At 48.0% G+C, this 16,292-nt stretch overlaps 2 protein-coding genes across 7 annotated transcripts in view; one reads left to right on the top strand and one right to left on the bottom strand.

The window, feature by feature from the left end:
• Lhpp (phospholysine phosphohistidine inorganic pyrophosphate phosphatase) overlaps positions 1-5,838 on the top strand; it is a 194,409-nt gene extending 188,571 nt beyond the window's left edge. Inside the window, exon 8 of the mRNA XM_087185619.1 lies at positions 1,897-5,838. The gene's annotated coding sequence lies outside the window, so the exon portion shown is untranslated. The remainder of the gene's footprint in view (positions 1-1,896) is intronic.
• The window catches only part of Fam53b (family with sequence similarity 53 member B), a 135,532-nt gene that overhangs the window by 63,831 nt on the left and 55,409 nt on the right, over positions 1-16,292 (bottom strand). For all 6 annotated transcript variants that reach the window (XM_021253300.2, XM_087185615.1, XM_013069969.3 and 3 more), the window contains one exon: positions 10,181-10,235. In XM_021253300.2, coding sequence (XP_021108959.1) covers positions 10,181-10,235 — 55 coding nt within the window. The remainder of the gene's footprint in view (positions 1-10,180; positions 10,236-16,292) is intronic.

The raw sequence follows: 16,292 nt of genomic DNA, 5'->3' as shown, positions 1-16,292 counted from the left end.
TTTCTCTAGGGTTGGAATGTTCTTCTGCCTTTATCCTCCTTCCAGCAAGAGAGCCGCTAACTCCTCATCAGGAGCCTCCCAAACTTCCTCTGAGGATACATCTTTTCCATATGGCCCCCTACCTACCCACAGCAATTTACTCAGATATTCAATCATATGGCTCATATACTGACAAAGCCTTAGATATCTGCTTACATGTCTACATCTCCTACTGGGCTCCCAGCTCTCAAGTACAGTCCAGTGTGGCTCCCCAGTGCTTAGCACTGAGTGTGGCACACAGCAGACTTCATTCAGGAGGGGTGGAGCAGAAGGAACAGATGACAAAATGCACACAAAAGCTACAGAGGAGGCTGGGAATGCTTGCTTGGTCTTGCTTGTCCTTCGTCCTTGGCACAAGTAATTCTTCCTTGACCAGGCAGGTCTAACCTGGGCTGTGCTGTGAACTCGCCACCCGGCCCAGATGGCTGCCTATGATACAGCCAGGAGACTGGTGGACAGAGTTATGTCTAAGACACTTTGAAAATGCAAAGTGCTGCTACTGTGTATCAACACTAGCCAGGTGGCCACTTGTCCTGTCAGCAGTGCAGATAATACTGTAATTGTTTCTATCTTTATCACATTGAGAAGTAAAATATAAGAAAGTAAAAACAATTGAGGCTATGTTTAGCCATTGGGTTTCCTACCTTCACTGAGAGAATAGCAAGCTATTTGTTGGGTCAGGTCACCAGACAAAAGAAACAAGAATAGAGGCTGTTTTTAATGGAAAACTGCCCAACACACCAGACACCAATGTCACAGTGCACAAAGGGTCTCCAGAGGGTTCTGAGGAGAGGACACTAGGGTCCCCAACCCTCCATTCAACATCACTTCTGCACAAACTATAATTCTTTCAAAAGTGGCAAAGGCCATGGACATAGGGAGTCCACTGAGCAAGGGTCATTTAATGTAATGAAAAGGGCATGGCCCTGGGTTCAAACCTCAGCTCTGCAAGTTCCTTAATCTCTCAGATCAGGGCTTCTGTGAGAAGAAAATAGGGGCCCAGTACAGGGCCTGCCAGCAGCTCTCCGAAATGGCAGCCATCATCATAATTCCAGTATGACAGTACTAGAAAACAGATACAAGTCTGGGGCTTAGCTCTTCTACACATCAGTATCAATCTCTGGGCTCAAGGAAACCTATATTCTCAGCACAAGGACTTTCTGAAGTGTGGTTTCTGGAGCATGTGCAGAAGCATGCTTGAGGGAGGCAGTCCTCTTGCTGGGCATGGTGGTATAAACCTGTAATCTCAGCTACTCAGGAAGCTGAGGCAGGAGAATTGCAAGTTTAAAGCCAGCCAGGGAAACTTAATGAGACCCTGCTCAAAATTTTAAAATAAAATGAACCAGGGATTTAGCTCAGCATTTCCTGGATTCAATCCAAGAAAGAAAGAAAAGAAAAGAAAGAAAGAAAGAAAGAAAGGCAGAGAGAGAGAGAGAGAAGGAAAGAAGGAAAAGAAAAGAAGGAAGAAGGGAAAAGGTCAGAGGGGAAAGGGGGAAGGGGGGAAAGGGGGGGGGAGAGCGGGAGGGGGGGGGGAGAGAGAGAGAGAGAGAGAGAAAAGAGCCACCCAAGCCTCCTCTAAAGAAATACCTTCTCCATACAGCCCTGTCCCTGACTTGATAAATCAGAACTTCTTGGGGTAGGAATCTGCATTTTAATAGGCTCACCAGGTTACTGTAATACAAAAATGCTGAGAATCACTGCTAGGGACTACAGGTACCCAACAGCCTCAGTCAGAAGAGCAGCCCAGCCAGACCACCCAGCCACTCCTGGAAAACCTCTAGTGGATTGATGATTCTGCTTTCTACAAATGTGGGTTCATAACAACATTGAGAGTTGATGTTTTTGTTTTGCTTTTAGTTTGGACAGTTACAGGAAGTAGAACTACGAAGGAGGATCACTTCATCTTTCAATTACTTTGGGGCTTGTATGTCACGGTCAGTGTGTTACAGCCCACAAAGTGCGCCCCTCAGTACTTCCCTCTCAATCCAGCTCTGGATTGACAGCCACTGGCAGAGGCCTGAGAGGCAACTGACTCTTGTGAACAAGCAGCTTTTCTGGCCTCCCACCATCTCCCTGAGGACACATTGTGGGCCATCAACAATGTTCTAAATCTTTCCAGAAGGGCTCTCCACTTACCTGGAGCCCAACACCAAGCCACCAGCAGACCTGAGCATAGCACAGAGGCACAGAGCCTGAGGTCAAGCATCTGCTGATCACATTCTGTGCCATCCCCGCTACTGTAACCTTCAGGACTGTCCAAAGCTTCTCAATGTCCCTGTGTGCCAATCTTACAAGTCTGAAATTAGGCATGCCAGTGTGTCCATGTGTGTACAGGGTGACAGTCTGCCTACAGATGAGAGGGTGAGCCACACAGCCACCCTGGGGCCCAGTTCTCTCACAGAGGAACTAAGTGACCAAAATCTCTTCCAAACGCGAGGCATAAGGACTGAACATGAAGTCTCTGACTTCTAACTACTCTGCAAGTTACTACCTGTGGAGATAAGGACTCAAAACCCCAAATTCACACTCACAAGGATCTGGTCCTGCTACCCTTTGACCAAGGAGTGCAGAGGCTGCTGGGTACAGATCTAGAGCTCGAAGAAAGAAAAACACTCAGAATACAAATGGCATTTGACCTCAAATGTTCTGGTTTCCATTTCTGCTTTTAAATTTGAAGGGCAATTCCCAGGGGCCTAGATTCTTGAAGGACTTGTTACAGTCAAAAGACAAGGGAGTTTTACAGCTCTGGAGATCTCTGTGCTGTTTCAGATGCTCCCTTAAAGTGACACAACCACAACAGAATGTGGTTTCTAGAAAGGTTAAATACCTTAAGTGCAGATCCCAGAGGCAAGATTCTTGCAGCTTCCCCTCCGAGGTCCAGAAAGAAGCCTCCAGCTAGATCATCAGAGATCTGTCTTTACACAGGTCTACTTACACTAATGATAAGTCTCTCTCCCCTGCCTTTGGGCTGGGTTTTGCTAACTTTGCCTCAAGGCTGCAAGGACTCTGCTTGATTTGAGTGGAAGCTAACCAAACTTTCAATGGGAAACTCAAAGGAACCGAGGTGTCCACAAGAAAATGGGGGCGGGGGGTGCCACACACACACAAAATGATGAGCTCACTCATAATGGTGTCATCTACTTTTAATGGACTTCAAAGTCCTTGTCTTACTAGAGCTCCTCTTTGTCCATTACCAGACTGGAGACTGAATTCAGAATTATACCAAGAAGGAAAGGCTCCTGTTTTCCCCTGCCCTGGACTCAGCTAATAGTCCTGCCTTTTTACCTAAGGAAGGGCAAACTGACAGTTGTTTCTTGGGTTCAGGGACAATGACACAAGGCACCAAGCTTCTCACACAAGCCATGAGGGACACGGGATTCGGATGGCTAGAGATGACATGCCACCAGGCCTCATATGGAGAAGCAAGAAAGCTGGCCTTCAGAGTGCTGAGAGGAGACAGAGAGACTAATGAGGATTCAAAATAGTTACAGGGCCTTCCCCTCACCAGCAGCTGCCATTGCTTGCAGGAAGATTTTGCTCTTACATAAAGGACTAGTGAGATTGCCAAGGTGTAAAAACCACAGCAAACTAGGTGCTGGGGGCACCATCCTCAGTCTCTTCCATCTGTACAGACAGAGTTGATTGACACTCTGTGACAGCCCTTTCAGCTCTGACAGGGAATTCCAGCTCCAAACCTCCCAATCCTTAGGGGCAGTCACAAGTGGCGGGGGCGGGGGGTGGGGGGCGGAGCTAGGATTCACCATGGCGAGAAAACTCTGCAGGGTCAGAAAAGATAGTCTAGCCCATCTCTTTATATTCATTCTGAGTTGTAGGTATGCACACAGCACAAGCAAGTCTCTAAACCAATGTGCATAGCAAGGTTGGGTACCTTTATATAGTAAAAGGACTGGCAGTTGGGAGAGCTCTCCAGGAAATTCAATAAATGAAAATTAATTGTTCATTAGCTAATACCCCAGTGTGCTCCTTGATGAAGGTAAGAAAGAGTTATGAGTGCGATGCAGGCACACTACTCATCTAGTGAGTTGTCACAGCAATCCTTGTCTACTAGTAGGGAAACCAAGCTTCTGAAGAGTACTATGCCTCCCTTATGGAAACAAAGCTAACAAACACCAGAGCTTGGATTTGAGCAGAGCCCAGATCTAAGCCTGATATACCACCCCAAAGCCATGCTCTTGCAGTTGGGCCAGGCAGTCTCCTAGCCTGACCATCTTTCGTCATGGAGAGCACGGCACCCAAAGACAGTCTGCAACAGCCATACCCTGTCCTCTGGCAATACTGTGACCTGCTCCCCCAAAACCAAGTCAGCCCAACTTGCATGAGACAGCAACCTGGAGGCTTCCTTTTCATTTGTCACTGAAACAGCTATCATGAGCCAACTCTACTTCACATCTACTTCCATTCTGTATTTTATTCCAGAAAACTGTCTGAGACTAATCAATTGTACAAGGAAGAATTTAAAGCACCTTGTACAGATGAACCTTAAACTATTTTAGAGATTTTTTAAAAATCACACATATGACCACAATCATTAAAGCTAAAATGAAAATAACATGCAAAAATAAAGAAAACCAAAAAAATCCCCATTTAAAAAAAAAAAAAAAGTCATATATACACATATGCATACTTCTTTTTTTGTGTACTTGGGATCAAACTCAGGACCTTGTGCTTGCAAGGCAGGCATGGCACCACTGGGCTAAATTCCTGGCCCTCACATATGCATACTTCTACATGGATGTAATTTTTTCAATAAAAACAAATCTCATCCTAGCCTATATTAATTAATTAGCAATCTCTCAACTGAAAACTTTCATGCTAAAATCAGGAACAAGACAAGGATGCCCACTATCACCACTCCTGTTCAATATAGTTCTGGAAACATTAGCCACAGCAATTAAAAAAGAGAAAGAAATAAAAGGAATAAAGATAGCAAAGGAAGAAGTTAAATTGTCATTATTTGCTGATGACATGATGCTTTACAAAGAAGACCCAAAAAACTGGGCCAAAAGACTTCTAGACCTAATTGACAGATTCAGTAGAGTAGCTGGATATAAGGTCAACACTCAAAAAACAATAGCCTTCTTATACATAAGTAGCAGACTCACTGAGAGAGAAATTCGGGAAACAAATTTCTTTTACAATAGCAACCAGAAAAATGAAATATCTAGGAATTAACCTAACAAAGGAAGCAAAAGACCTCTACACTGAAAACTACAGCACTCTAATTAGCAGTCTCTCACAGGAAGCCCGGCTCAGTCATAACACTTAAAATGGCTATCGCTGAAAGATTTAAAAAAATGTGGAAGGGCCCAAAACTGGGGCCTGAGTACCTCTGATTTTGTATTTGTTGTTTTTCATTGTGTTTCATTCATTTATTGTTTTTGTAAGAAACCGAAAAACACTCAGCCTGTGAATGCCAGCTTTTTCACACAAGATGTAATCACATTCCACTTTCAAGGACAAATAGTGACTGAGTTAAAAGACCGAAAGCTACCAAATCTCAAAGTGAAAGCTCTCAGTCCTACGCAGCTCTACATAGCCAACTGGTTTCCCTGTAGAAATCCATCCAGAGAGTGCCCCCGGGAACAACCCTTTTATGTACAAGTAGACTTTAACAGCCAAGTAATTAAACACTGAAAGTAAGGGCTTATAATTAAAATGCTGATAAACCTGTACTGAGCACACAAGTAGGGCTGCTATAATATTTTTACAATTCCTTTTTATACATAATGTATGATCCTTCTGCTCATTTCCTCTATGTTCTTTGCCTGTGAAATAATTTACATTAATAAATAATTTATTACCATAACTCCTAAAAGTAATTATGGCTTTCCACCCAATTTTTTTTAGCATATGAATTGTTTTGTTCTGTCCATTGACTTGTATTTACAAGACTTTTCCTAGTGGCCTTTTTAAAATAATTGGTATTGCCTTCACTTTCTTGCATTTTATGTGATTTCCAGGTCTTTTCCTCGCCTGAGCAATGAGGAAAATGAAATGTGTGGTGTCCATTGTCCCAACAACACAGAACTCATTTAATGGCTGCAATTAGCAGAGGGTGGTGAATGGAGCTCTCACCCCACTTGCCCAGTTTCGCCAATAACAATTAAACTAGTCGATGTGTGCCCCACAGTTAGCATGGAGAAGCATCTCCTATCACAAATGGCAGAGTATTCAGAGGTGCTGCATACAATGGCTTCCCATGCAGGCCTCACCTCACCCCACACAGGAGGATTTATGTTCTGTACCCACTGGAAGCCAGTATCAGGAGCAGGGGTCCAGCTTCCTGCCTGGCCAGCTGGTCAGGAGTGGATCACGCCCATGGAGCTGCCACCTAACCCACGCTTCCAGTGTCAAGAGCACAGTGTGCCCTCAGTCAATGGCTCTTCCCCAGAAAAGTTGTTTGCAAAGGAAATCCCACTCCATCACAGAAGGTGATGTCTGGGAAGTGAGAAAGGAAACCAAGAAGACAAACCTGGCCTCTTCCAGAAATGGCCCTGCAGTGACAGAGTAGGCCTGGCATCCTAATAAAAGGCCCTTAGCTGGGCACAGAGCAATTGGGCAGGGCTAGGCTCCACTCTGCCCTGTTTCCCCATTCACACCTCACCTCACTTGGTTTTCTCCCCAAATCTGGAAAAGCACAAAATCACTTGTTTGCATCAAGTTTCCAAATTGGAAGAGGGGACAAAGTTGAGGTGCAGACTGGTGTCTACCTTGAAATCATAAAACAAGCAGCACTTTGAAAACAAAACAAAAACTATCACCACGAGCACTTGAGTAGTAACATGTTTTTCTAAGTGGGTGGAAAGGAGGCCTAGCCATTTGGAAAGGTGGCATTCTAAGAAGCAGCAGCACAGAGGACACTGCTGTGCTCTTAGCCCTAATGCACTTAGTGGACCTTTCTTTTGAGCACTTATGAAACCCAGACTCATATGAGCTTCCAGCTAGGGCTCCTGGATGGGCTAAGGGGCTAACTAGATTCAGCTCACACAGGACAATTCCACTGATCAGGGCCAGCACTTGAGCCCTTTATCTCCAGAAGACAGACTGGGGGTTGGTGATTATAATAATTTGGCCCTTTATACTTTCTCTGCATTGTCCAACCCTGGAAGGGCCCAAAACCCTCTTGAAAAGTCTAGCCAACCCCTCAGGGTGTTGTCTTCCCCACCACTGAAAAGCAGGCACAGCCAAGATGAAATCTTGGGGTCTAAGATGCACTCCCAGTTTTCACAGCACAGGATGAGGCCACAAAACGTCAATTCGTAAGTTAAATGGGCTGGAATGGTAACCTGAGCTTCTCTCAGCATACAATGGACTTGGCAGGCCTTGGACAGCTGACACTCTTGCCTTAGAAGATGCCAGAAAAGGACAGAAAGGAAGGGACAGAGTGGGCACCTTTGGGGTACTGCTATCTCTTTGAATCCCCACAACATCCACAATCAGCTAGAGGAAGACACTGAGGCACAGCAGGATGGGGTAACTTGCTCATGGGTCTAAGCACTCTTCTATCTTAGAAGCCAGCCCACACCACAGGGAATTCATTGTGTTGCTTTCTCCTCCACTTGAAAGAAATTTCCTTTGGGCAGGGTTCTGACTCAAGGGGGCTGAGCAACAGCCAGAAAAGGTGTGTCAGGAAGAGAGACACAGAGCAGGACAGGGGCATGCCCCTGACCCCATCACCTACACAGCTTCCCCAGCACCTCCTTTGACTGATTGGTGGTGTCTTGGTGCTGGCCTGCAGAATGGGGCCTTGCAAAGGGGAAAAGGAAGGGTGAAGGCTCTAAGATGGAGAAAGGGTTTCCTAAAACACACAAGAGATACACCCCAGTACCTCCTGGAGACCCCAAGCCTCCCTGATAGAAAGCAGGCTTCCTCTAGTAGAAATCAGGCTCCTGAGCTCCACAGACTCAGAGACATCCTGGGTAACCTGAGCTTCTGCCCATAAGCCTCCCTCCCCAGACCTCTGCCTTGGCCCCTGGCTGGAGGTTTGGCCCCTGCAAGCGTAGCTCCCATCTGTATTCCCTCTCCAAAGGAAGACAGGGTATTCCCTTTGTTTAGATGTGGAGGCTTCTTCTCAGGAAGCATCCCTCGGTTCAGGACCCTCAGTTGAGCAGACTTCAACTTAGGTCTCAGTCTTCCTTTTAACTATTACTTATAAAGTACTCTCTCTGTGCTAATCTTTTTATAAACATTATGTCACAGAGTTCTCACAATAAACCTTCAAAGTGAGTGCTATCACAATGGCCATTTTTCAGATAAGGAAACTGAAGCTCAAAAAATTTAAAAAGTTCAGCATGATTGTATGACCCTAACATTGCCCATCATCAACACATTTCACCTTATTATAACTCAGAAGGTGTAAAGGCCAGAGAAGCCTAATGCATGAACAGCCTTGATTCCCACAACCCTGGCTAGTCTGACTTCTGTTTCAAGCTGAAGTCTGGTGAGGGGAGAGAATTCTCTCTTTCCTGGCATGACAAATGGAGGCAGCTCGGGCATGAGGCTGTCCCAGGAAGCAGGCAATGCAGCAGGCTTCTGGGCTATGTGCTAGGATGCAGAGGGTTTGAAAGCTGTTAACCACCAAGGAGATATTCAACTATTTGGGGACAGGCCTCAGAAGTGTATCACATGGTAAACCAAGGCCAGGTGATCTCCCTGTTTCTATTTCCTCTGGGTGTCAGCATCAAAGAGGACCGGCCAGCTCTCCCAAGAGCTGTGTCATATGACTGAGAAGAAACAATCTTCTTTTTCCTCTATGTGGTCCAATTCTGCCATTCAAGGGACCTTGGGAAGGATCACTTCACTGGGCCTCAGTTTCCCCCAAACTTTTCTGGCCCTGAAACTACATACAGAGTGCTCAACAGACCCTGCACCCCTCTACTCATCATCACATCTACAGGAAAATCTTGAAAAAAGAAAAAGAAATCACTGGACATAGAGGCAAAGGACTAAGAAAGGAAGGCAGGGATGAATTTATGTGCTTCTGTGGAGACAAAGTGAATCTGAATGCCCACTGCAGTTACCCATCATCAAAGTCTGATCTCTGACTCAACACCGACATTACAGAAACACATCTGGCAGGACATCCCAATGAAGGCAGGAGAGTCACGGAATGACTGCAGAAGGAGACACTGTACCCAATCACCCAGGGCATCAAGGAATCCACAGTTAATACAGTCATCTTTTTTGCCCCCTAGAACACATGGCAATTCAGAATTGCAAGGAAACAGAAGGCTGAGTAAGGCACCCTTTCTGGGAGGCAAGTCAGCAGTATGAATCAATAACCTAAAAAGGTCGGGCCGGGGATTTAGCTCAGTGGTTTCGCCAACTGCCTCGCAAACGCAAGGTCCCATGTTCAATCCCCGGTATCAAAAAAAAAAAGGTCCCCGGGAACTATCCTAAGGAATAATCCAAAACACAAGACTCAGACACTTCAAGAGTCACTGTTAATGACAACAGCAAATTCAACAGCCCTTTTTGCCCAATAACCATTTTGATACATCTACACAATACAGTAATACAGACCACTAAAATGAATGGAATGAATAATTTTCATGCTGTGGTAGCTACCAAATGAAAAAGCAAACAAATACAGTTTTATATAATTATATGTTCATCATGCACTCAGCTATGTTAAAAAATTCCAAAAACAAACATACATGAAAATATCAACAGTAGCTAATGCTGGGAATTGGGGAATTCAGGCTGAAAGACATTTTTACTTTATATACTATGGTATATTCTCTGAATAAAAAAGTCACTATCAATTACTTTAATAATGAGAAGAGGCCAGGGATTTAGCTCAGCAGTTCCGACGCCTGCCTCGCAAGCACAAGGACCCAAGTTCAATCCCCATTACCAAAAATAATAATAATAATAATAATAATGAGAAGAAACGCTCAATGTTAGAGTTGGAAGTGGTATTCGTAAACCACACAACAGCGCCTGTCCCCACACTCACTCACCCCAGCAGCTCCCAGACCACGCCAGCAGCACTGGGGACTGAAATAGTTGAAACACACATAAGAGAGTCCCCAGTGCCCTCTGGCACTTGAAAGTGCCTTCAGCATCTCACCTGGCTGGAACAACTAGAGGAGGGCGGCCATGCCACGTGTTTACTCACCCATAATTCCACAAGAGAAAAGGGTAGGTCCTTGACTCATCTTCTTTGGTGTGTGCTGAAAACAACCAGAAAAGCTATTCACTCTTCGTGTCATAAGAAGCACATCCGCACATGACTGCACTGATCTCTTGGTAACATCACAATTACAGAGAGAACTGGCCTTTGCAAGGGCAAAGGGCAGTATGCAAGGGGAAGGACAAAAGGAGTGTCCCAAGAGACAACATCTGCATGCGACTGGGCCCAGACTGTCTTCAAGTCTCCAGCGAGCCAAGGAGCAAGTGAACGGACTTTTAAAGGCCGTGACTTCTGACATTTGGGGATGCCTCCCCATAGGTGATGTGGGGGAGCTGTACAGTGAACAGTTGAACAAACTCCACCACAAGCTGGGGGCAGGGTGGGAGAGGTGAGACTTCCTGGGAGCGAGGAGTAGAGGGCCCACCCCGCTCCCAGGTCCCTCCCTTGGAAATGAGGCTGGCTCTTCCTTCTCTACCGGAAAGCAATGGGAGGCTTAGGGAATGCTGGCTTGTGCTCACAGCTGCTCTGTGGCTACAGCGAGGCCCCTCTAAACTGACACAGAAACCCAATGCTTCCACCGGGTCTCATCCTTAGCACTGACTCCTGGGCACTGTCTTTCCACAAGTTTCTCCTTCCACAGTGAGCATTCTCCACCTTCCCTCATTCCTAGACTCAGCCTGACACCATGACCATGGGGTAAAAAACAGGCCCAGGCAGCCTACAGGAGGCAACGTGCCAGGCATTTGTTCCATGGCTAGAGAGCAAACTGAGTGTGGTGGATTCTGGGGGTTCCTCATGCTAGCTGACATCGAAGTCAATGGGTCCACTCTGACCACCATTGTGGAGGAGACTCCCCGTCAGGACCCCAGGACCAGCTGCCTCAAGCATTCCAAAGACTGACTTGCTGGCCCCTTATTCATTTACCCGCTCAGCAGATAGGAATGGCAGTCATCTGTCTGCAGGCTGTGCTGGGGGGGACCATGCAAAGGGGAAAGAAGCTCTCAGCCCCAGACAGATCAACCAGCTTTAGAGAGGAGTTCTCAATACCCTCCCCACCCCCAGCGATAAGGACACGCAAGGCTTATAAGTAGCTGAGAAGTACACAGGAACCAGTCCTTGGCTCTTTAAATCCTGGAAAGAGGGTGGAGCTGACTAGGAACACCTGGCCCATCCAGATAAAAGGGTGGTAAGCACTGGAACCAGTTCCCTCACCTCATCCCCATCTGCCCAAGCTGGAGACCTTTGTACCTGGAGAGCAGTGCATTTATCCCACAGGGTTATTAAAGGTCCATCCATACCAATGCATGGCCACAGAGGTAAAGGAGGACTCACGCTTCATGGAAATCAGTCCCACAGACAAACCATTACACTGAAGCTGAAGGGAGCTCAGGGGTTATGTACGGGGTGGGGTAAGATGTGAGGGCCAGCTTCTTGGGGGGACTCCTGAGCTGGCGTTGAAGAACCAGAAGATGGGTGGGCAGTCCTTCTACAGTCCCTCTCCAGTTTTTTGTTTGTTTTCTGGTTTGTTTGGTTTTATATTTTTTATTTTTTTATTTATTTTAATTTTTTTTGAGAGAGAGGGTCTTGTATGTCATTCAGGCTAGCCTTGAACTCATTATACAGCCCAGGCTGACTCGAACTAACAGAGACCCTCCTGCCTCAACCTCCTGAGTGCTAAGATTACAGGTGTGTACCACCACAACCCCCTCCTCAGTTTAAAACAACACTTGCACTATTGGGCTACGTTACCCTCTTGGATGTAACTAACCATCCACTCTATGGCCACCCATGGCAGTATCTGGAAGAGGTGAAGACAGCTGCATCTGCCTCCCTCCCAGTTAACCCGGTTAACACTGCAGGATACACAGCTGAAACCAACACCAAAGTCACCCAATGGGGAATGGTAATGAACACATGAGAGCCTGTCACTGGGGCTATGTCACTCACACAGCCAAGTGCACAGCCTATAGACACCAGGCAGCTCCCTTGCTCTCAGGAGAAGGGTTCAGAGACAGAAACTGGGTTTCTCCCCTGCCGGGTGTCATGCCTACCAAGGGTGACAAACTCCCAGCACTCAGGGAGCACCCAGGCACAAGGGGGAAAAAAATGCCCACTGGGGAAACATGGTTCCCACACCCTGGGCTGATCGGATTGCTGAAGGCCCCCTGGCTGGTAGCCCACCAAAGCCCAAACCATGACAGGGACCACTGAAAACAGAAGAGAACACGAAGGCTGCTTTCCTGGTAGATAGGTGCCATGGGAGGCTTTGGGCCTTACAGACAGAAACAGTACACAGCCAACTCCTGCCTTGTTGGTGGGACAGTGCCCACAGTCCCAGCCCCACTGAGTTGGCACCTAGTTGTTCTAACAGGAAGCACTTCAGAGCACTCCTGACCCAGGCCTGCCCAGGGAATGTGGGCATTTCAGTGGGCACCAGCTACCTTGCAAAGAATGCAAAAGTATGTCGGCCTGAGTTGTGACCTAGAGCAGGATGCCCCCGGGCCAGCACCCAGGGCTCCCAAGTGCCCATTCACTCACTCACTCACTCATTTATTCACTCAACAAGGACTTTCAGCATTTGCTGCAGATCCCCAGAGGAGCCCATCATTTCCCAGATGGAGTGCACACTCTCACTACCCTACGACTTCCCTGTCCAAGCTGCCACCAAATGTACCACCCCGTTGGTCTCCTGCTGGGTGCCCCTGACCCATTCGCCACCTTTCACTCAGAACTCAGAGCCATCTTTTTAAAGCGGAGATCCAACCACATCACTCGTCCCCAACTTCCCACAGCAACCAGCATAAAATTCAGGCCACTCCTCTCCCCAAGCTACACCCCTGTGTGAGCCGCCAGGCTCCCTCACCTTCCTGTGCTCATCCTCTCTTCTCTCCTGCTGCTAGGTGCTGGTACCTCGGTTCCTCTGCACTGGGACCTCTACATGAGTGGCTCTGCATTCTCCCTTCTATCATGTGGGCTCCTCGTTGGCCCTTCCTGACCATCCTGACTAGATCACTACCCTCCCACCACGTGCTCTTCTCCAGCACACCTGGTTTCCCAAAACACAGTGAGGTCAATGTGCTTCTGACTGTGCATATTCCCTGCTCTGTGAGAATGAAGCTTCCCAGGGCAAGGGGTGATCTTGTTTGTGATGTTCCAGCACAGAGCAGGCACCATGGCTGGAGCCACCTATCAGAGCCAGCCTATCCCGTTCCTGTTCCCACACATCCAGGGGACAATTCGGCCAACAGAAGTGGGATTTTCACTGGGAAGAACATGTTGCCTCCCCAGTTGCTGACCACAGGGAAAGTCAAAACTCAGTGGGGAACTGGGAGAGGCAAGGCCGCCCCACTAACCAGGCCTGCCCAGGCTCCAACCCCCCCACCCCACCCCTACCCCCGGTGCTAGCAAACCAGGGATGGTTCACACTAAGATTTTTACAATTTGAAAGAACACATTCTCCATTTTCTCCATTGAAAGTGAGCCATCCTGCTCCTCACTGAGTGTATGAAATTTCATGGCCCAGTAGTACAGATCCCCTTTTACTAACACCCCAATTTTGCCTTGGAAAACCTCCCCTCCCTCTCTGAACAATGTCTTGGTGGTGCTGTTAATTAAGGTGCCTCCATTTTTTCTGGCTCAGGGTGAGCAGGGAACTAGGGCTTGCTGGCCACACAATGACTGCCTCATGTTCTGACTCCCAAAACAAGGAGTGCAGTGCCAGTTCACCTAAAAGGAAGGCCTCAGACTGCCCTTGAGCACCTCTTTCCACAGTTTTCTCATGCCAGGGCCCTGTCCCATCAACTCTACTCTAGGCCCGTGAGCTTTCTGCCATGTGCCCCTGGAGTATTCTTTTGGCGTGAGTTAGCTAGAGACGGTCCCTGTCATGAATGAGGAACTCTCATTGGTTTCATTCAAGACCTCGTGGTGGGATCAGAGCCCTATCTTGCTGTCTGAGCCCTGTCTGTGACGTAAAGCTGATGGTAGCCAGGCCAGAACATCTCCTACCCAATAGCTTCCCAGTATGAGAACCCAGGAATACCCCAACCCCTGGCAGATTTCCCTGAGTCCCACCCTACATGGGCAAAGTAACAGCCAGGTGTCCCCACTGGGCTCCAGTCTGACCAGAGCCTTTCTATTCCCAGTCTGCCCAGAGTATAAGAAAATTCCCGCTGGTGTGCATCATTCCTTCAGCCAGCTTCTCCAACCCTTCAAACCCTCTGCACACACACCAGGAGGAGGAACAAATTGCTGTGTGCTAAGGCCTACCAGCCCCAAGGGAACTGTCAGCCCCTAAAGCTTCACAAGAGTCTGCTATTTGCACAGAAGTACACATCCAAGGCCTGGCTGAGGTCTGCAGTGCCGGAAGACAGAGCACATTTTCTCTCTGTACCCCTCTCTCTTCAAGGCCTCTGTTCCCAAGCCCACCCAGAGCAGGGCCTCATCTCTGTGAGACTCCTCACATAACAAAAAGTTTTTGGAATCAGACCCTTGTAGGAGAGGCAAAAGCTGAAAATCCAATTGAGACTTCAGGGCCATCTGTCTGACTAAAGAAAAGAGGCCTGACTTAAATAAAGACACAATTAGGGCTCTAAATGAGGAACTAGCCTGTGCAGAAAATGCCAGGCCTTAACCATGGTTCTTTGCAACTTTCTACTGCAGATCACTGACCAAAGCAATCAAGTCACCTTTTCCTTCTCCTGACATAGGGTACGGGGAGCCACAGTGCAACAGGGAGGAGCTCACAGCCACGCACCACAGAGCACCAGCACATCACCCACATCTCTTAAACAGAACTAGTGAGAGACTGTGGCAGTAGAAAGCAGAAGGGAGATCTAGGCCGGAGGGGAGCTGAGAAGGGAGCAGCACTCTTGGGAGGAGGCCTTCAAAGACACAAATGGATCCTACAGCCCTGCTTCCAAGGCTTCAGAGGTACGTACATCCCTGGGGTGTCTCTGCCTTCCAGGGTGAAAGGCACAAGATTTCCTCAGACTCTATGCAGTACTGGTCCAGCCTGTGGCCAGCCCAGGAGCCTGGCTGGGCTGCTGAGCCCAAAGTACAATTTGGCATCACCAGGAGGATGAAGACTCCCAGTGCCTAGGCAGCTGGGTACAAGGCCCAACATGGCCACTAACCCTTCAGACTGGCAAGTGTCTTATCCCTGGCACCCTACTCTCATAAGCACAGAAGGAAGTACCCATTCTACCTACCAGGTTAGTCCCTCAGAAACTCCTGTGTGGCTTGTTAGGGGGAAAGTCAGGCAAACTGGAGCCATGTGCCACCCTCTGGCCCACAGTGGCCACTTGCCAGCTGCCTCTGGTCTCCAGTCTTGAGAGAGGGCTGGGAGACTGGCCGAGGAAAGATGACCAGGCCCGGCCAAAGGAGGTGGTCACTCTGGAAATGAGAGAAGGGCTCCTGCGCCCCACCCCACCCCCAGCGCATGTGGGCGTACGGGAAGGAGCTGCGAGAGCACAGTGCTCCAGGGTCAAATGTCTGGGCTGTGTTCCAGCGGCAGCAGCTAATGTTAGAACACCAGAAGGAAGAGCCCGCTCAGCAGTGGAAAACGACCAGGCAAAGGGGGAAAGGGGAGCCAGTTGAGTCACGGCTGCCGGTTGTATGAGCTAAGCCAGGGCTACAGGCAAGGCCTGTGCCTTTGGACCATCTCTCCTGGACAAGTGGCTCCAATGCCCAAAAAGGAAAACTGCGGAGCACTCATCAGCTCTTTCTTTTTCCTACATCTTTCCCAGCAATAGAGACATTCACATTGTCACCAGCATTTAGTTTTTGAAAGGAAAATGAGAGTCATTATAAGGATGACTACAAGGGCTGGGACAGAAGCGGCTCCTCTTGCTTCTCACTAGGCCTCAGGGCAACAGTGTGGGCTCTCTTCCAGCATGTCCTAACACCCAGAGCTTCCAGAACCCCTGTGATTTTCCCCTGCAGGCTCAGATCTTCTCTTCTCTGTGATGAATAGCTCAGGGGCCAGGGTGGGCTGTGCCACAGGGACCTGTTCCCAGAATCCAAATGGCCTGTGCTAGTGCATTTCCCAGCCTCCCCAGGATTGTGTTTTCTTTTTTAATCTTAACTTTCCACTTCTGCT

The sequence above is a fragment of the Heterocephalus glaber genome, unplaced genomic scaffold (genome assembly GCF_053883595.1).
Source record: "Heterocephalus glaber isolate CG9 unplaced genomic scaffold, H.glaber_assembly_v1.0 deba00001497, whole genome shotgun sequence".
Lineage (NCBI taxonomy): Eukaryota > Metazoa > Chordata > Mammalia > Rodentia > Bathyergidae > Heterocephalus > Heterocephalus glaber.
The sequence above is the reverse complement of the archived record's forward strand: the minus strand, read 5'-3'. Positions and strand labels throughout refer to the sequence as shown.